This window comes from Epithele typhae (genome assembly GCF_022376455.1).
Source record: "Epithele typhae strain CBS 203.58 chromosome Unknown BXZ73scaffold_19, whole genome shotgun sequence".
NCBI classification, from domain to species: Eukaryota; Fungi; Basidiomycota; class Agaricomycetes; order Polyporales; family Epitheliaceae; genus Epithele; species Epithele typhae.
The window spans coordinates 376,712-394,883 of record NW_025954210.1 but is presented as its reverse complement, the minus strand read 5'-3'; the positions used below and the strand labels follow the sequence as shown (position 1 = coordinate 394,883).

General features: G+C 58.5%; 8 protein-coding genes across 8 annotated transcripts; 4 read left to right on the top strand and 4 right to left on the bottom strand.

Moving 5' to 3' along the window:
• Positions 1-152: 152 nt before the first annotated feature.
• On the bottom strand, positions 153-1,771 carry BXZ73DRAFT_89609 (Clavaminate synthase-like protein; the record flags this gene model as incomplete). The annotated part of the gene is made up of 10 exons (XM_048025344.1): positions 153-500; positions 571-674; positions 732-793; positions 852-867; positions 931-1,010; positions 1,062-1,176; positions 1,230-1,272; positions 1,328-1,453; positions 1,509-1,651; positions 1,708-1,771. The coding sequence occupies 10 exons, from the start codon at positions 1,769-1,771 to the stop codon at positions 153-155; spliced, it is 1,101 nt and encodes a 366-aa protein (XP_047878671.1).
• Positions 1,772-2,508: 737 nt separating this feature from the next.
• Positions 2,509-4,772, bottom strand: BXZ73DRAFT_45835 (uncharacterized protein; the record flags this gene model as incomplete). The annotated part of the gene is made up of 11 exons (XM_048019583.1): positions 2,509-2,614; positions 2,674-2,738; positions 2,792-3,256; positions 3,310-3,513; positions 3,564-3,675; positions 3,725-3,741; positions 3,794-4,005; positions 4,276-4,348; positions 4,416-4,506; positions 4,568-4,603; positions 4,663-4,772. The coding sequence occupies 11 exons, from the start codon at positions 4,770-4,772 to the stop codon at positions 2,509-2,511; spliced, it is 1,491 nt and encodes a 496-aa protein (XP_047878670.1).
• A 274-nt stretch (positions 4,773-5,046) lies between these two features.
• Positions 5,047-5,551, top strand: BXZ73DRAFT_100745 (ribosomal protein L14; the record flags this gene model as incomplete). The annotated part of the gene is made up of 3 exons (XM_048014671.1): positions 5,047-5,073; positions 5,129-5,485; positions 5,543-5,551. 3 exons carry the CDS (start codon positions 5,047-5,049, stop codon positions 5,549-5,551), a joined length of 393 nt encoding a protein of 130 aa, XP_047878669.1.
• A 990-nt stretch (positions 5,552-6,541) lies between these two features.
• On the bottom strand, positions 6,542-8,360 carry BXZ73DRAFT_89606 (N-terminal C2 in EEIG1 and EHBP1 proteins-domain-containing protein; the record flags this gene model as incomplete). The annotated part of the gene is made up of 3 exons (XM_048025343.1): positions 6,542-7,198; positions 7,251-7,391; positions 7,683-8,360. 3 exons carry the CDS (start codon positions 8,358-8,360, stop codon positions 6,542-6,544), a joined length of 1,476 nt encoding a protein of 491 aa, XP_047878668.1.
• Positions 8,361-9,062: 702 nt separating this feature from the next.
• Positions 9,063-10,660, top strand: BXZ73DRAFT_100743 (uncharacterized protein; the record flags this gene model as incomplete). The annotated part of the gene is made up of 4 exons (XM_048014670.1): positions 9,063-9,363; positions 9,944-10,367; positions 10,425-10,556; positions 10,624-10,660. The coding sequence occupies 4 exons, from the start codon at positions 9,063-9,065 to the stop codon at positions 10,658-10,660; spliced, it is 894 nt and encodes a 297-aa protein (XP_047878667.1).
• A 345-nt stretch (positions 10,661-11,005) lies between these two features.
• On the top strand, positions 11,006-13,236 carry BXZ73DRAFT_45758 (GWT1-domain-containing protein; the record flags this gene model as incomplete). Its single annotated transcript, XM_048019564.1, has 7 exons — positions 11,006-11,101; positions 11,156-11,590; positions 11,646-11,831; positions 11,881-12,013; positions 12,072-12,176; positions 12,387-13,024; positions 13,090-13,236. The coding sequence occupies 7 exons, from the start codon at positions 11,006-11,008 to the stop codon at positions 13,234-13,236; spliced, it is 1,740 nt and encodes a 579-aa protein (XP_047878666.1).
• A 376-nt stretch (positions 13,237-13,612) lies between these two features.
• On the bottom strand, positions 13,613-14,120 carry BXZ73DRAFT_77026 (uncharacterized protein; the record flags this gene model as incomplete). Its single annotated transcript, XM_048022568.1, has 2 exons — positions 13,613-13,822; positions 13,878-14,120. 2 exons carry the CDS (start codon positions 14,118-14,120, stop codon positions 13,613-13,615), a joined length of 453 nt encoding a protein of 150 aa, XP_047878665.1.
• Positions 14,121-14,543: 423 nt separating this feature from the next.
• Positions 14,544-17,317, top strand: BXZ73DRAFT_45672 (isocitrate dehydrogenase; the record flags this gene model as incomplete). The annotated part of the gene is made up of 9 exons (XM_048019553.1): positions 14,544-14,661; positions 14,755-14,840; positions 15,532-15,597; positions 15,672-15,932; positions 15,989-16,132; positions 16,226-16,285; positions 16,386-16,462; positions 16,531-17,038; positions 17,273-17,317. 9 exons carry the CDS (start codon positions 14,544-14,546, stop codon positions 17,315-17,317), a joined length of 1,365 nt encoding a protein of 454 aa, XP_047878664.1.
• Between the last annotated feature and the right edge of the window lie 855 nt (positions 17,318-18,172).

Here is an 18,172-nt window from a genome sequence, read left to right as displayed (position 1 = left end):
GATCTAGAACTTGAAGCCAGCGTTAGTATTGAATATTGACTACCCTTCGCTTTGCACAAGCACACACGACCTTGGAGGACTTTGTCCAGCAGCACGACCAGAAGCTGACATTACGGATCACCGTGGCGACCCCAACACTCGTGCATCAGCATTCAGTTGTAGTGCTTCACCACTAGCCCGTTCAAGACCTCCTCCTCGACGTTCCCCTCGCCCTTCGTCAACACCGTTTGCCCGTACGCCAGAACGCGCGCCTGCCGCCATTCCGACATCGTCGGCGCATCTGCGTCGGCGCACCGCCGTTTGACCTCCGCCCCCGGCCGGTTGAGGACGGGGCTTTCAATGAGCGGGGAGAGTTTCACAACTTCATCAGTGAGCGCGAAGTAAAACGTCCCGAGGCGCAGCGCGGTGCGCTGGTCCGCGGGCGGCTGTACGACGCGGTGGATCGTTGCCTTGTAGAAGCCCCCGGAAAGCATCTCGAGTGCGTCACCAACGTTCACGACCTGTGGGGCGCACACCGGGAAGTCAGCGCAAGGGAGTCTCTATTCTGCGTGGAAGCGAACGCGCACGTACAAGGGCGTTGTCCGTGTGCTTCACCCAGCGCCACTTGCCGTCGGGCGAGAGGATTTGGAGCCCGCTGACGGGCTGGCTCCAAAGTATCGTGATGGAGCCTATGTCTGTGAATGCACCGTCAGAGCGCTCATGCCGGCTTGGAGTTGCAGTCAAACACTCACCGGTGTGACCTTTCAGCCAAACGTTCTTGGCTTTGACCTCATCCTCTTCTGATCGTGGATAGCTGGACGGCGCGTCAGTATGCCTGCGAGCACACCCAGATGTGGAGAGGTTCAACTTACTACTTTATGAAGCGCACTGGCAATTGCCAATGAGCGTGAGTATGAGCAATCGGTCCCGACCCATTCTGAGAAGACTTACCTCCTGTCTCCCCTAAGGCCTCAAAGTTGTGCATGTTCACGAAAGTATCTTCGGGGAGCTCCATTCCGCGAGCGAGCAGCCTTGGGACGTGAGTACCATGCAGATGAAATAGTGGCGTTATCGGTACATACCGCAGGATTGGATGCAAGATCTTGTAGTGGTTGTGCTCGCAGAAAGCGCGAATCTCCGGAAGGAGAGGATGAAGGGCCTTAGGGTACTCCTGGAGACCGTCGACTGATCGATACACTGAGGGCCACCGCGCAAATTAGATCGCACAGCGTGAATGACGCGAGACGTACTGTGAATGTTGTCGATCTGGTCCCTCACGCCATTGTCGATGTGCTAAGAACAGGGACACGTCAATGATGGTGTGGGGCGCGGACCGGTAGAAACATACCCAGTACTCGCGCGGCTTGTATCCGCCGCATTTCCCTGTCTCCTTCATGTTGCTGGCGTACAACTTCTTCTCGTTCTCCGAAACCTGAGAGAATGGGACATCGGCTATGTCGACGATCCTGTCATTCTGTAGGATGTCAGTGTGTTGCGGTGAGATGTGAGATGCCGTAAGAGAGGCGTACCTGGGCTTGAGAGAGTCCATGGTTGACGATGTACATGAACCCATGGGTGTGCATTGCGTCCCGCGCGACGGACGTAAGCTCCGCGAGGCCTTCCTCAGTGCCGGCTTTATAAAGGTCGATGATCGGGAGATCTGCCCATTCCACTGCCGACGAAAGTGTAAGAGAGGAGCGACAATGTGGAGAAAATCGCGTCTCTTACGAGATTCCTGAGTGGGAGATGCTGGTATAAAGTGGGGAATGGCCGGGAGTGTAGTCGCAGGCATGGGTGGAATTCGCAGGTGAACACAGGTTGGGGGGCTCTCCCCCGCAAACCTTGCCCTACTTGTATGCGCGCCAGAGCCGATGCATACTTCTCTTATCTCCGCCAAGTCCCGGAATGAGTTCATTGCCTGCCCCGAGTAGCCTAAAGACGTAAGACGTACCCGCATGTGTCTCGGCGATTTCCGATCTTGTTATAGCAGCTTGGAATTTGGGGGGACGAGAGGAGAGACTCACGAAGTGAGAGCCTTCGCGACCTAGATTAGCTGGGAAAAGTCGCACACCGTGAGCGCAGAAATGAGCGCAGGTGGTGCACAAACCCTTCGGTATTCAACGTTCATCGCGCCACTCTTGAATATTTGGGAAATAAAGCGTCCAGATGACTCACGTAGCCGAGTAGAAGTGTAGCTGAGCTGTTCACCGCCGGGCTCAGAGACAAATACCACGGTGATCGAGTGCAACTCTGACTCGAACCACTTTCTAGTCCGGATAACACGACTCCGCAGCGCCAGAGGCCCTCTTCTTCGGTGCCATGCGTGTGTGCACGACCAAACCTAGGACTGTGGACCATCCGTCTATGTATGAGCCATAGGTAGTACTTACACGATCTTCGTACAACAGGCGATGCCCCGCAACTCCGATACGGATACACCTAAAAGCAGCTTCTTCCTTCTTCGCTTCCCATCCATTCTCGTACAATGTCCGTTCCGGAGACAGCGACGCACCCCGAAAGAAAAGGCACTTATAGGTTGGGATAGATGTTCGCGGTTTTCCGATCTTTGGTCATTGCTGCGACGATCGCACTACCGATGCCACTGCCATCCTCGGCGTGGTAGGTGACGATGTTCCTGATGGGGGCGCCGGTCAGCATTCGCCAGGGGAAAACGTGCGTTTGACTGCCACTCACTTTCCCTTCTCGCCGAAGATGTCATGGAGACCCTCGTGTATCCGCTCGGCGAAGTTGGGGTATTTCTGCAAAGAGCGGACCTCAGTGGCTTTCCCCTGCCCGTTTCGCAAGGACTGACGTTGTACAGGGAGCCGTCGGCGCCAACGGAGCATCCCTCATCCAAATAGCCCATCTTGCTGACGATCGCAGCGATACCGCAGGCGGACAGACGCGCGGCACGACGGGCAACGAGCTTGGCTAGCGCGCGGAAGAATTGGCGTTCGGCCAGAGTGGTCTCGACGGCGAAGAAGTGGTTGAAGATGCCGATGATCATAAGAAGCTCGTCGGTGGGATCCATCTCCATGAGGGAGAGGAAGGCGGTGTCGAAACAATAGGGGATTTCAAGCTTGTACGTGTTCTGACCGAGGAAAAGAACGCCCTCGTCGATGAGCTCGCAGATGATGAGACGGAGGATCTCGCCCAGGTAGCGACCGGAGATGAGCTTCTCGAAGGCTTGCTCGCCGGGCTTGTTTGAGGTCTCGTCGATGATCTGGTCGTACTTGGTGCGAGGGAGGTTCTCGTGCTCGAAGGAGTCAAAGGCACCCTATAACCAAGATTGGTCACAGGTGTGGGACTGGAAGACGAAGTCCGACGCACCCATTCACAGTTAATAGCCATCTCCATGTCGGGGTCGATGCCCAGCTGAGCGATCTTGGGGATGTCACGTACGTGCTCCATGTAAGCGGCATTGCAACCCGTCCCGAAGATGCACGCGATGCGTGTCTTCGGGTTCACGTAGTGAGACGCAATGAGCGTCCCCGTAGTATCACATGTCAGCGCGACAACTTCCGCGGGCACAGACTGTAACGCAATCCGTCAGCTGCGGCGCATCAGCACATCAAAATTCGTACCATTTTCGCAAGTGATTCGCGGAACATGGCGACAACGTCATGGCCTTCGGTGTTCGGCGCGCCGAAGCCCTTCGTCCACCGGATGAGGACACCGTGGTCAATACGCTCCTGCCTGTGCGGACCATGAGCGTGCGTGTGGGCTAGACACATCCAGCACCTACGCGCAGGGGTACGAGAACTGCGTACGCGCGTCAGACCAGCGACGATCGGGACAGAATAGAGATGCGGACCGTGAAGCCGAGAGGGAGAACCTCGTCCTTGCCAATGTGACCCTCTGCGCGGTGAGTGTCGACGAACGCCTTCAGGCACTCGCCGCAGAAGTCGAACAGCTTCTGGCCTTCGTCCTGCTTCTGCTCTTCCGTGAGACGGTACTTGGCCTGTGTGATCTGGAACTTGCCCTCGCCCTCCAGGGTCACAAGACAGACGCGGAGATTGGTTCCACCTTAAAACAGATTCGTGTGAGTACACGGGTTTATCAGTGGGCGAAGACTAAAATGGAAGGCCTTCATCACCGCTGAGCTCCGTCCACGAGACGGCAGCGAGATGACGAGCAAGGACAGACCATCTGCCCGACTATATGCGCGAGTCAGATCCCGCAACCCTAGACGGGCAGATGCGACCGACTAGCCCAGATGCATGCGTCACATGACGCGCGAGTGGAGACTCTGCAGAGGCATCGGGGACAACGGGAAACGGCCAAGAACAAACTTACCGAGGTCTACCGCGAGGTAGTTCCCCTTCTCTTTACTGGATGGCCATCCAAAAACGTATGTCGGGATCATAGGCTAAGGTCCATAGCACAAGATCTGCCGTCGGGTGAACGTTGGAGAGAATCGACGGCACGGAACTCACCACGACCTGATTGGGCTTGCTCAGACCAAGCTCCAGCGACTCCTTGAACGCCTCCACGACCATCCGCATGCGCTGCGGGGTGAGGTTGAACCTATCGCGCGCATGAGGTCCTACCCCTCGCAGAACGACAGAACACCGTGCCATGTACTCACAGGGCCTCATACTTGCGGAGATGGTCCGCCATCGTCCTGTGATGTGCTCCGATCGCATACGAGCGTACGGGGGACTGCGTCGAGACTGGACGTACTTCTTGGTAGCGTGCGGGAGCCCTTCCTCATCCTGACTGTGCTTGGTGAACGTCGTCAGCGTCTGCCCCGAGGGCAAGAGCACTGTCGAGCTGCCGCGACGGCTGGACATTTTGGCAGACTGAAAGGAGGAAGAAGGATGGATGTGCAGGTGAGAGACGAGTCTCGAGAGTTGCGCGCCGAGCGACCGGAGTCTTGGTCGCCCCACTCAAGCGCCTCCCACCCCACTTAATTCGAGGCTTTAGTTGGCTTATCAGCCCCGATAAGCCCTGTATGGCCAGCATTAATGGCGCTTGAAGCAGCTGGTCGCCGGCTGGCGCCACACTTCAAGCCCGTCTCTCTTCGCGAGCCTCCTCCACTTCCACCAAAAGCACCATAGACGAGGCATGATCGGCCTCAAGGGCACTCTCAATGTACGCCTCGTCACCTCCCCCCTTCTTTCCGCTCACCTTACCCCCACTCCGCCAGGTCATAGACAACTCCGGCGCGCTCATCATCGAGTGCGTCAACGTCCTCAAGCAAAAGGTTAACAACGGCTGGGGCTCCGTCGGCGACGAGATCGTCTGCGTCGTCAAGCGCGCGCGCAACATCCCCGGCGCCGCCGCGAACGCGCCCCGCGTCCGCCAGGGCGACGTCCGCCGTGCGGTCATCGTCCGCACCCGGAAGGCCGTCCGCCGCGCGGACGGCACCTACATCCGCTTCGACGACAACGCCGCAGTGCTCCTAAACAACAAGCGCGAGATGCTCGGGACACGCATCGGCGGCGTCGTCAGCGCGGACCTGCGCATGAAGGGGTGGGGGAAGATCGTCTCGCTGGCTCCGAAGGTGCGTCGCCGTTCTGTGCGCTGGCTCGGGGGCGTGTGGTGACTGGCTTTCCTCCAGGTTATATGATACGTCATGGTATAATAGCGTACTACTTCTCTCTGCTATCACTGCTCTCAGTCTGCACGTCATCGTCAATTGCGTGATACCCGGCCGGCCATTCATTCAAACTTCTAAGAGCCCAAGACGCTTTCCGTCAGACATCGTGGTATGTCTCAAATGCTTCGGCGGCGAACGTAGTACGAATCGCCCCCTTCCCCTTCCCACGTCTTGAATGCGATCCTCTTCGGACCCTGTGCTTTATCATGACATCACACAGTTTTGCCCGAGCTATGTTCATAGCGCGGCAGTACAGGCTTAAGGGCATGAGCGTACATTCGTGTGGGGGACCCTGTCCTCCACTGTCACATTGCAATTCGTAGTCTCATCGAAAACACTTCGAATTGCATCTAAAGGCGCACGACGCTCACACCCGTGCCGCGCTCTTCTCTCTACGCTCCAATTGGTCCCCTTGCACATGGCACCAGTCATGTGTTCCAACGAATCAAAGCACCCACGAGATTTAACGAGAGCGAATGTTAATTACCAGACCAAGTAGCGTAAGATCGACAGTGAATACCGAGTACCGTAAGTTTGCTCTACATGAGGGACGGACTAATCGAGAGGACTGGCGAATAAGAGTGTCCTGGACCTGAAGGAGCCGGGACGCCGAAGCCGGAAGCGAGGGGAAGTGGTCGCGGAGGACTTAAAAAGCACATAAGTTACGGTGCGGTATAAGCGCAGCATCTACAGCCGACGGCGACGGCCGTGGCGAAAGGAGTGGCCGGAAGCGAAGGGGTCGTGACAGTCGTTACAGGGGAAATGTCTCAGTATGTGCGTGATGGGCAGGTGCGTGTGTTGCGAGACAAGACGAGATGGAGAGCCAGGTGACGGATGATGTGAATGTGGGCCCAAGACTAATGGAGAGCAACCTGTGAAAGTCCACGGGTATGAACACATATGCACGGGGGGCCAGAACCGGGGGCGGGGCACAGGACGTGGATGCGTGCCGAAGTCCACCTAACCGTTTCGTACGGGCACGGGTGGTGCTGGCGTCGCGGGTCGGAACAGGTCGCGGGACGAGGTTGCCGGTGTACTGGGCCGGCTCTTCATCTTCTGCCACCAATGCCGATTTGCGACCATATTCGCCGCATCGCTTGCCATCCCGGGGTCGTGACTGTTGTATGGGAGTGAATGCTCACTTGTGCTGGCGATAGAGAGACTCGCGCTACTGTCTACTGATCTCCGTCCGTTCGATCTTCGATCGGAAGAGTTGACAGAGTTCGAGTCGAGGTCGTAGGACTCCAGTGGGGATTCGCAGCGCTCAGGCTCAGGCTCGACCTGGGGTGGGGCGTAGTACGTGAACGGTGTCTGTGCTGGCTCGTCAGAGGGAAGGGGGTTGAAGAGGGCCTCGATAAGGTGTTCGGTCGTTCGGAGGCCGAACGACTCGGCAAGGCGATCGACTTGTACGTGTCCGGCTCGGTCCGCGTACGGGAACGACTCCGCTTGTTCCGGTTTGTCCGCACCGACGTAGAGGTCGAGTTCGCGGGCGAAGCGGGTGCTGAAGAGACCGTTGTTCGAAAGGATCCCAGAGACGGATGCGAGGATCTCCCCTTTGCGCAGTGGCGGAGGCTTGTAATGTTTTTCCCCACCGATGTGCTCCAGCTCGATCGTGAGCTACCACGGATATCAGCCAGAGCGGAGCGTAAGGTCGGAGAAATGTTCGCACCTTTAGCGTGGCATTTGTTTTACTCTGTCGCAGAAGGTATCGGCGCGTGATGGGGCCGGCATCCGCGTATTCGGCGAGGTTCAAGTACACTGCGCCTAGGCGCGGTTGCTGAGGCGCATTTGGGTCGCCGTGGATGACGCGCTAGACGGTCACAGGGTAGTCAGCAATATGTTCACGGTGAAGCTCCGCCCGCATACAGTAGGTAGCCCGCGGCGTGTGTCGCAGTGAGAACGGAGAAGGACGCGGACGCCCCGTAGGTCGTACATGGTGCACCTGAATCAGACTGTTCTCCGGGCGCGCTGTAGATGTTATCGACGTGTTTGAGTAACGCGCCGATAACATCCACCGCAAATAGGGGCGTCTGATGCGGGAGCATTGTGGTAGGGTGTGGCAGAGGGTTCGGAGAAGCAGTGGGGTGCGGAAAACGCGCACCTGCATGACAACGAGCTTGAGCTCACTGGGAAGAAGATCGCCCGTTTCCCTGTGGACATCCAGCTGCACCACGGCGTTGACGGAGTGCCCCCACTTGACGGTGTAGCTGTGGAGGTCGGCCCAAGGGGTCATCCCGCGCGCCTCCTTTTGCAACGGCGCCGAGTGTGATGAGGGATTGTCCGAACTGTTGATGACCGGCGTCGGGAACCCCGGTGGGTGCAACAGGTCGAGGGCGCGCGCATCATCGAATTCTCGGGGACTCCGTGGGGAATCCACGTAGTGGTCGTCCTCGGTGGCGTTGTGCGCGCTGTCGCTGCCCATTGAATGTGCTTCGTCGGGCCCTCCGTCGTCCGCACCACCAGTAGAACTCGTCTCACTCTCGACCGCCTTGCCCTTGCCCTTGCCCTTGCCCTTGCCGGAAGAGCTCCGAGCGCCTTTCATCTTCTGGAGCACGCCGGAACCAGACTGGACATTCTTGAACTTCCACCGAGCCCCAAACTCGCCGGCGATGAGAGGAACATTGGACAACTGGTCGATGTAAACGTGGACCTGAAAGAGGGCGTGGCGGGGGAGGAGGTGGCCGAGCTGGGTGCGGAAGCCGTGGGGTGTGGGGTTGGGGGCTGCGGACGAGGCCCCCGAGCTGGAGGTGGAGGCGGTAGTGTTGGAGGAGTGCTTCATGAGGGTGGAGAGCGGAGGATCATGAGGGACGCAGGGGAAGAGACATGCCCGAGGTGATGTTGGCGAACGTATAAGTAGATGTCCGGGCGCAACGGAAGGCGATTGACGACCGCCGGAGCATGCGTGTACGTGTGCGTCTCACGCTTCGGGCGGCGACCCTCGGTCTTGTCATCCGTGTGATTGGCCATCGTCGAAATTTCAGTCGGCGCTCGAAAACAGGCACCGCCCTCGAGTGACGGCATCTGGCCACAAGCATCTCAGGCTGGCCAGACCCCTGGCGATGGGCGCAACTTCAAAGTCAGAGCCACTCACACATCCGCGCCTTCACCGGACGCGCTGCACTCGTCTGCTGGGGCCACATCCTCCACGACGGGGGCCACGCTGGTCACCGGACACGTTAGCGTGAGCCCGCGGAGATCACGGAACTCCCCAGTCACATATGCCCATCTTCTCGCGAGGGCACCGTGACCGACCGCTCTGTTCGCCTAAACGCATGCAGCTTTCCATGCTCTTCTTCTGGCTCTCGGATACGCACCCTCTCCCTCTCCGAGCGATATCACCGCAGTGACATGCAGGTTGCCACCACCCTCCCAACACTCTCCCTCCGGCTCCAGCTCTGTTCCTCCCTCTCTCCCCGCCCCAACAGTTTCCGCCCCTGCCCCCGGGCAGCTTATCTGGCCCATCTTCGGCCGGCGAGCACCCATGCCCTCTCTCTCCTCTCTCTCTGACGTCGCCCTACACGCCGTCTGGGCACACCTCCTGGGCGACCTCCATGCCCATGTCGCCGTCGCTCAGACATGCAGAAGACTACGGGATTTTTGCAACCGGCACGACGATCTCTGGCGCGCCGCGTGCTTCACCGCTGGCTTTGGCCGGCCCCAACGCTCTCCAGTGGCCTTCGCGGACGAGGAGCCGCCCAGCTGGAAAGCCCTTGCTTGCGCAATCGTCAAACACGCTTCTGACTGCGAGATCGGGAGTTGCATGCGGGCGAATGCATGCTTTGGTGAGTGCCCTCTCCGTATCCTTGACACGTCGCCCATTCGCCCATTGTATGCGCACTGAAAGAACCGATAAGTGGTTACTAGACAATCGCGATGATTGACAGAGCGCATATATGCACTCAATGCTCCTTGATGATACGCAGGTGATATTTCATAACCTGCCGTATCTATCCGGCTTTCTCGTCCTTGCTGGTCTCGTCCGGACGCATTCAACGTGCGTCCCGGCGAGATGTTTTCACGTTGACGCCAATGCTTCTTTCACCGAAACAGGTGATCCGAACTACCAGCGAGAGTTGACTGGCCAGTTCTTGGATACATAGAGGCCCACAGCAGTTGTGGCGCACAAAATGACTGTCTTTGGCTGTGTGGCCGGAGCTCGGAGAGTCTTGTGATTCTGGCACGACCCGTCAGGCGCTTACTATCAGCCGGCCGGATTTGCTCATCAGCTGACGACAAGGTAGACCACTCTTCCCAGATCTTGTAACCCTGCCCAAGGGGTTAACAGGATAACCACGCTTTTTCGCTGCGAATCGGGTCTTCCAGACTGTTCTCTTCGTATCGGTCAGCTCACTCTTTGAACAGCACAGCAATACAAGCACCTCCCATACACTGGCCTGCGGACCCTCCACCCCTACCAGCTCGTCGAATTCCACCCGCTGTACTTCTACCTCCACTTCTCGCAATCAGCGCACGCTTCGCAAGGCGGCGGCCACAGGAGGTCCATCTCCGCGCACTTCCCCACCCTCTCTCCTTCACCGTCTCCGCCGCCACCTGTCTCGATCCCTGACGCGGTCTCGATCCTGCTCACGCACATGCCGACGTTCCCGGAATGCCGCTACGCGCAGTACGGCCCGCTGTGCCGACACCCAAATGCCTCGTGCGCGTTCGCGACGTTCCCCCCTGTGGATCGCCTCGAGTTCGAGAACGCCGATGGGGACGTCTTCATGATCGTCGAGAACACTGAGGGGTGCACCATCCTGGATGTGAACCGCGCGCTCGTGCAGCTGTAAGTCTTCCCTCGGCGCATCGGGCAGACGACTCTTGTGCTGATGGCTTTGGTCAGAATACCGGCCGACCAGTACCACCTGGAGGTGGCGTATGAGCACTACCAGGAGCTGGCTCTGACGTCAGGACTCTCGCTGACGCAATACGCAAGTGCAGTCGTACGTGAGAAGGGGTTCTTGGGGGATCACGAGTACGTGTGCTCGAGTCATCCTTTGCGGGACGCTGCCACGTCAGTCGCTAATCATTGATTCACATAGGTATCCATTCCTTAAACATATCATAAACTCGTTCTAGGATTTCCGGGATTCGATTGTGCTTATACATTTTCACGTTAGGAAATTGCCACATGCTGTACTTTGGGTCTCTTGTATATTAAAACACTCGTTTTAGTCTCACTGTAGCTGCTTGTGGACGTTATGGATCTTCACCCACTTTGTTTTGTGTTGGCCAACTGCGCTTGGTTATTAGCGCCCTTCGGCCCGTTGGCCATGCTTGCCGTCTGATTAAGGTTGAACTCGTAAAGTTGCTTCTGTTGTCTCATCCACCATCTGCTGTCGCTGCCCAAGGCAATCCATCTCGACCATTATTTGTCTTTGGACCCCACATTCTTTTATATAGACCTAGACTTTCAGGCGCACGATGAGCGGCGACTACAAGGCCGAGAAGGAAGCGTTCGTGTCAGGAATGACGGGGTCGAGTATTGGGCACATTAACATGGTCTCGCTAGTCTCGCTCGTAAGTCCGTGCCGTCCTCGAGGTCGGGTTCAAGCTTAACGAGAGACTCCCCAGGCTTCAATAGCCCTTCACTCCGCCGCCCGAACACGTATCCCCGCCTCCCGCTTCCAATTCCTCTCCGAGGCCACCCTCCTCATCCTCCCCATCCTGCTCTCCGTGACTCTCTTCGCAGACTCGCCAGGCTCGCTATGCATCCTTCTCGCTGTCCCTACCGCTCTCCTCCTCTTTCTCCCAGCGCGCGAGTCTGGAACCTACCTCCCCTCCTCATTGACCCCGAGTCGTCAATCTTCCCGCTCGCGCTCATCGAACCCGTCGCGGGAACCAAGTCCTTCTCGACGAGACACGCTGGTCACCCGGATACCCCCACTGCCGGCTTTGACAACGTACCGAGCGCACATGCTTCTCCTCACGTTCATCTGCATTCTTGCGGTCGACTTCGAAGTCTTCCCGCGGTTTCTGGCGAAGTGCGAGACATACGGGGTGTCTTTGGTGCGTCTCCCTCGTTCGAGTCTCTCCGCGCATGCGCATTCATGCGTCTGGACAGATGGACATTGGAGTGGGCTCCTTCGTCTTCTCCCAGGGGATTGTGTCTGCGATACCCCTGGTGAAGAACCCGACACATCTCACCGCTCCGCTGCTCCCGAAAGTCACGAATGTGCTACGCAAGTGCTCTCCCCTCCTCCTTCTCGGGCTTCTCCGGACGATGTCGGTGAAGGGCACGGAATACCCAGTGAGTTGTTTGCCCTTCTTGCATCCATTCGTCCTTCAATGCCGGACAGGAACACGTCACGGAGTATGGCGTACACTGGAACTTCTTTGTCACACTGGCCATGCTCCCGATTCTGCAGGTCTTGCTGCACCCCTTGATGGTGTACGTTCCAATATCGCTTATGGGCGTCGTCGTTGCCGTATGTGAGTGCATGTGCCTGTATGCGCGCATCTTACGTCTCGGCTCATTCGAGCGCATTAGCACATCAACTCGCATTGTCGTCCGGACAGCTGGATGAGTTCATTCTACACGCCCCTCGGGAAAGCATGATCTCAGCCAACAAAGAAGGGCTCATATCCCTCCCAGGTGAGCTATATGCTCGTATTACGACGGGACCGGACAGGTGGGAACCGCCCGAGTTGGACGTTCGCCAGGCTGAGACCACATTTCCTGTCACGGTCATGTTAACTGGTCAGGGAACATGGTTTTAGCCTGGCAAATGTCCTACTCGGGTGGTTCCCATCTGGCCAGTCCCATCGTGTATATGCTCGGTCACACATCTCACACCAGCCACAGGATACCTTGCAATCCACCTTCTCGGACTCTCCACCGGAACCCTAGTCCTTGCGCCATCTCCCTCTTATTTCCGTCGTCGCCAGCAACAACTGCGCAGACGAGACGGCGACGGCCGCCCCGCTCCAGACGACTCCGAGACTGACTCCGACGGGCCCTCGCCCACCTCCACATCCTTCCCCCCACGCTCGCCCGCTTCCTCATCCTCCACGCTCTCCCCCACCTCCCCGCACGCCTCCGCACCCTCGCCCCCGTCCTCGTCCTCGCTGCGGCGCGAGAATGACAAGACGGCGACGGAGCTCTGCTCCTACGCCGTGCTCTGGTGGGTCCTCGTCGGCGCGCTTTGGCTCGCGGGCACTGGGCGCGGCGTGTCGCGGCGTATGGCGAACCTGCCGTACGTCGTTTGGATCGCGGCGTTCAACAGCACGTTTCTCCTCGGCTACCTCGTCCTCGACATCGCCTTCTTCCCGAGCCCGATGAGCACGAGCGTGTACTCGCCTCACTCGAAGTTGAAGGTGCACCCCGGCCCGGACGTGCCCCGCGGACGTGCGGGGAGGGGCGGGGATGGGGCGGGCGGGGCGCCGAGCGCGCCGCCGCTGCTGGAGGCGGTGAACAAGAACGGGCTGGTGCTGTTTTTGCTGGTGCGTATGCTTGGTTTCGATGGGCTGGGGGTGTGAGCTGATGGCTGCGTGCGTGCGTGCGACAGGCGAACGTAACGACGGGGCTGGTCAATCTCTCGATGCAGACGATGTACATGTCGGATTGGGCGGCGATGATGGTCTTGACTGCGTATAGCTTTGGGATCGGCGCGGTCGCGTGGACGTGTCGGCATAGGAAGCTTTGGCGATTCTAGTCGCAAGATATGCATGTGAATATAGCGGTGGATATGGACGGAAGTCTTGGGTTGTACAACGTCTCGTTATGGAGCGAGGACTGGGTGTCGTGGTTGCAGTGGTGATGGGTGAATGCGCGAAGTGAGGGATTTCGTACCGGAATGTTTGGTGCAAGCGTGGTCACTGCATGCTGGGAGTGCGGACGGGGAGTGTCGGCCCATCTACGTGGGTGTATTATGTATTACAGCCACGAGAGCTGGAAGTGTACTGTACGAGGAAGTATGCTCCCTTCTCTAGGCTGATTCAGAGCTCGGGCAGAAGTCCTGGTGGGGAAGAGTGAGCTGATGCCACGAGATCAGGTCATGGCACGACGCACCCTGATCCCATAGACGGCCGTCATGAGCTCGCCACCGCGGTCGCTGCTCTTGCCTCTTCCCCTCCCGCCTCCGCCGCCGCCGCCGTCTTGCTAGGGACAGGTCGTGATAGCGTCCCCGGCACCACACCCTGCTCCGCCTGCTTGTCCATGATCATCATCCGCAACCGCATGCCCTCCCATCCCAGCAAATCCGCCTTCGTCATGAGCAGGTAGTTGTCCAGCCCGCCGTTCTGCGCATATATCCAGGTCAGTTGTAGAACTCTGCAGAGCGCGCCGACGGTTTACCTTTTTGATTGTGCGCAGCGTTCGCGCCGGGACGTCGACGCGAATGAAGTTCTGCATCACGTCGGAGAAGAGCCGTTGCTTGTGCGCGTTGGGCATCCACGTCCGGCGGGTCTTGTGCATCGAGTGGGGGACGTTGTTGCCGAACAGCTTGGTCTTGCCGTGGTATAGACCGAGCTGGGCACGCTTGAAGGGCATGCCCGCAATTGCGGCGGGCACCCCGAAGACAGGTATAGAGGGGAACATAATGAGCGTCGAGGTCGAGGAGGATGCGCAAGCTCGTGCGGTGACGCCGGTAGCAAGGAGCCCCGGAATTTCGGGCGGGTAAGTCCTTTTACCCCACGTTATCGCCATAGCTTTTGAACCTCATTTGTGGACTTATCCGATAAGATCAGATGGCAGCTGACTCAAGTCCGCGCCAGCCGTCGCACTAGTCGCCGGGTCGCGGCGCAGGCTGGGAGTCGGTCACCGTGGGGGCAGCTGACCGCCGCTCCTCACGCCCTCGACCACGCTTGCTGCCACCTGTGATTCCACCGAGGTTCTCGCTGTCATCGTCGCCAGCCTTCCTTCTTCCATCAAGCCCGCCCAGCAAGGTATTTAAATCGCCCTGCATTCGCGCCTGGCCTACTCTCGCCGCCTCTTCGTCCTGATCACCACCACCTCCCCGCCATGCTCTCGCGCACGCGCTTCGTCGCCCGTTCTCTGCACGGTCCCAGCAGGCCCCGCGCCTTTTCCCCCACCGTTACCTCGCTCCATCGTGGCTTCGCGACCAGCCCCATCAGGATGAGTGAGTCCCCGGCTTTTATTATGCAGATGTCTGGCGCGAGGGCTGATCGTGCCGGGGCGCTTGTGTGGGGGGAATTCGACGGTGGGCGCGCAGGCGGCAAGATTGTGGTCTCCAACCCGGTCGTCGAGCTGGATGGCGACGAGATGACGAGGATCATATGGAAGAAGATCAGGGAAGAGGTGAGTATTCAGCGGCCCCTTTCCGTCCACGCATCCCCTCCTTTCTGTCTTTTCCACTTGCGTCGTTCTGCTGGGCCGAAAGTCGCCCTTTCCGCGCGTTTTCTTGCTTCTTGTGGCGTCTCCTCGGAGTGAATGGGAATTTGAAGTCCAGGCGTGCCTTGAGGCGGAAGCATGCATGTGTGGTCTTGGTCAGTGTCTGCTGGCGTGAGGCCATCTGTGTATGTGGAAGACGAGGCGAAACGTCTCGCGCGGGAAATCCATCTGCAAACAACATCGTGCCGTCCGCCCTCGCGGACGACTCAATGTGATATGCGCACGTTACGTGGTCGTGTGAGAGTCGGCGGAGATGTTCGACACACGCGTGCCTCTGGGTGGACTCGCGTTGGTCGTAGAAGCATGGAGTTGGATTCTGACTGCGCATTTGGTCGCCAGATTGAGAGACGTGCTGGGCTGGAGTTGTGCTCCACTGGAGCGCGCGGCCAATGCGTACTACTACTTTCTCCGTCATCAACTTGGACTACTGTTGACCAGTGCTAGGGGATCAGGATCCTCGGATGTCTCGGGTCGCGGCACTGGAGACGCACCCACTGCTTTCGGGCTGCGGTTGTCATCATTGGAGGTCGCGCCAGTTCCACGCGTTTTTGAACGAGCTGCATACGCAATTTGCATATGTTGACGACACCTTTTACAGCTTATCCTCCCATATGTTCAACTTGACATTAAGTACTACGACCTTGGGCTGGAGCACCGTGATGCCGTACGTCCAGCCTGCCGTCCTTATCCTTCGCAGATCTGACGTGGTTCGCGTCGCAATTGATTTTGTCGACACAGACTTCCGACAAAGTCACCGTCGACGCGGCCGAGGCGATCCAGAAGTACAAGGTCGGCATCAAGTGCGCGACCATCACGCCCGACGAGGCGCGAGTGACGGAGTTCAACCTCAAGTCGATGTGGAAGAGCCCTAACGGGACCATCCGAAACATCCTCGGAGGGACCGTCTTCCGCGAGCCCATCATTCTGGAGCGCATCCCGCGCCCCGTGCCCGGCTGGACGAACCCGATTGTCATCGGTCGCCACGCCTTCGGTGACCAGGTAAGTCTCGCGTCGTCGCCAATTGTGGGGTCACACATCGCTAATTGTTTGGGAAGTATCGCGCGTCGGACTTTGTAGCTCCGGGCGCTGGATCGCTCGAGCTCGTCTACACTCCGTCAGACGGCGGCGCGCCGACCAAGATTCATGTGTACGATTTCAAGGGCCCGGGCGTCGCCCTTGCCATGTACAACACCGAAGAGGTACGGAGCCACCGCCTGTTCGCTTGCTGCTAAGACTTGCGCTGACTGCATTGTACGAACTCCTATCACCACCGCCTCGCTTGTGCGCCGCAGTCCATTCGTGGTTTTGCGCACTCGTCGTTCAAGATGGCGCTGCAGAAGAAGCTCCCTCTGGTGAGTACCGTTTGAAGCATCGCGTCGGTGTCAGTGACCGCCCGCGATATTTGCCCACGCCGAGGTGTGATCTTTTACTGACGTGATTGGGTTCGCACAGTTCATGTCGACCAAGAACACGATCCTAAAAAAGTACGATGGTCGTTTCAAGGATATTTTCCAGGAGATCTACGATAGGTACGCAGACTCGGCGCTTCTATTTTTCAAGTCCCCATACTGAGTGCCTTACCCTTGGCGACGGACAGCGAATACAAGGCCGCGTTTGACGCCGCCGGGATCTACTACGAGCACCGCCTCATCGACGACATGGTCGCGCAGGCGATCAAGTCCTCGGGCGGCTTCGTCTGGGCGTGCAAGAACTACGACGGCGACGTGCAGTCCGACATCCTCGCCCAGGGCTTCGGCTCGCTCGGGATGATGACCTCCGAGCTCATCACGCCCGACGGGGACGTGATCGAGTCCGAGGCCGCGCACGGGACCGTGACGCGCCACTACCGCGAGTACCAGAAGGGCCGGGAGACGTCGACGAACCCGGTCGCGAGCATCTTCGCGTGGACGCGCGGGCTCCTGCACCGCGCGAAGCTCGACGGGAACGAGCCGCTCGCGAAGTTCTGCCGCAACCTCGAGGCGGCGTGCGTCGAGGTCATCGACCAGGACGGGATCATGACCAAGGACCTCGCGCTCGCGATCCACGGGAAGGACATGAAGCGCGAGCACTGGGTCGTCACGGACGTGTACATGGACAAGGTCAACGTGAGTGCTTCCGTTTCACTCTCTGAGGTTCACAGTTTGGCGCTTCTGCATCGTGTGGTCACGTCGTTGAGGCACCATCGTGAGCTTTCGGCCCGCTGGTTACGCGCGTGCATACGCGGGCAGATCGCGCTAGGCACGCCACCTGCGCGTCCTCTTCATTCTCAATTCCCCTTCGGACATTTCGTTGCTCACGGGTTCGATAACGCTAACGCCGGTTTCGTGTCCTGTGCACAGGAGAAGCTCAAGGAGAAGCTTGCGGACCAGAAGTCGAAGCTTTAGAGGGCCCCGCGTTGCCGCTGCTGCTGGAAGATCTACGCCGGATGAAGGGGATTATCTAGGATACTGCCGATGTACACCCTAGCTCGAGACGAACATTCCATGTACGCATTGCTATCGTTTCCCTCACTGTTGCGCAGTCTCGACAGCCAGCCTCGGTTTGGCTTTAGCCGAGACTTGAGCGAAGCAAGGAATGCATGAATGCGTGTCTTTCGGATTTCCTCCGAGTTTCCCAGGCTTTTGTGCTCTGTCGAACTAAGTACTATTTTCGTTTCTCGACAGGGGATCGATCAAGCAAGGGCCATAGCTCTGTGGACGCGGCGCCAGAACAACGACGGGACACAGGAAACACAGCAGTTGTTTGCCGTTCGCGTGGCATGCCTCAGTGGGGTTATTCATCGATAAGTGGGCTGTACCTCCAGTGGTGTCTGGGAGGTGAGAGATCAGTGACGGAATCTGTGATGCTCGCGCTCACATGCGCTGCCGCCCAAGCATCAGTCCGAAAGGCTGTTGTATGGTTTGGCGTCGTCGGTATTGGCGGTCCCGCGCAGTTCGCGATGGCTATGGTCAGTGCGGTTTGGCTGACGTTGCACCCTCGGGGTTTGTGAGCGGTGTTCTTGGGGGCACCGCCTGCTTCCGATTCTTCGTGGACGTTCGCGCATGTCTGACCAAGGATCTGCGGGTATTGGCGAGCGCACGAGGTCTGCGACGTCAGCGTCGACAGATGCTTACAGCGCGCAGATATACGACCGGCACGGCGACAGCGGACTTCCGGTCGACGTCGCCGGTTCGTCCTACACTGTGGCGCTGCGTTGGCCAGTCCTTGGCGCGCAGATGGACCCTATGCCCGCGCGAACG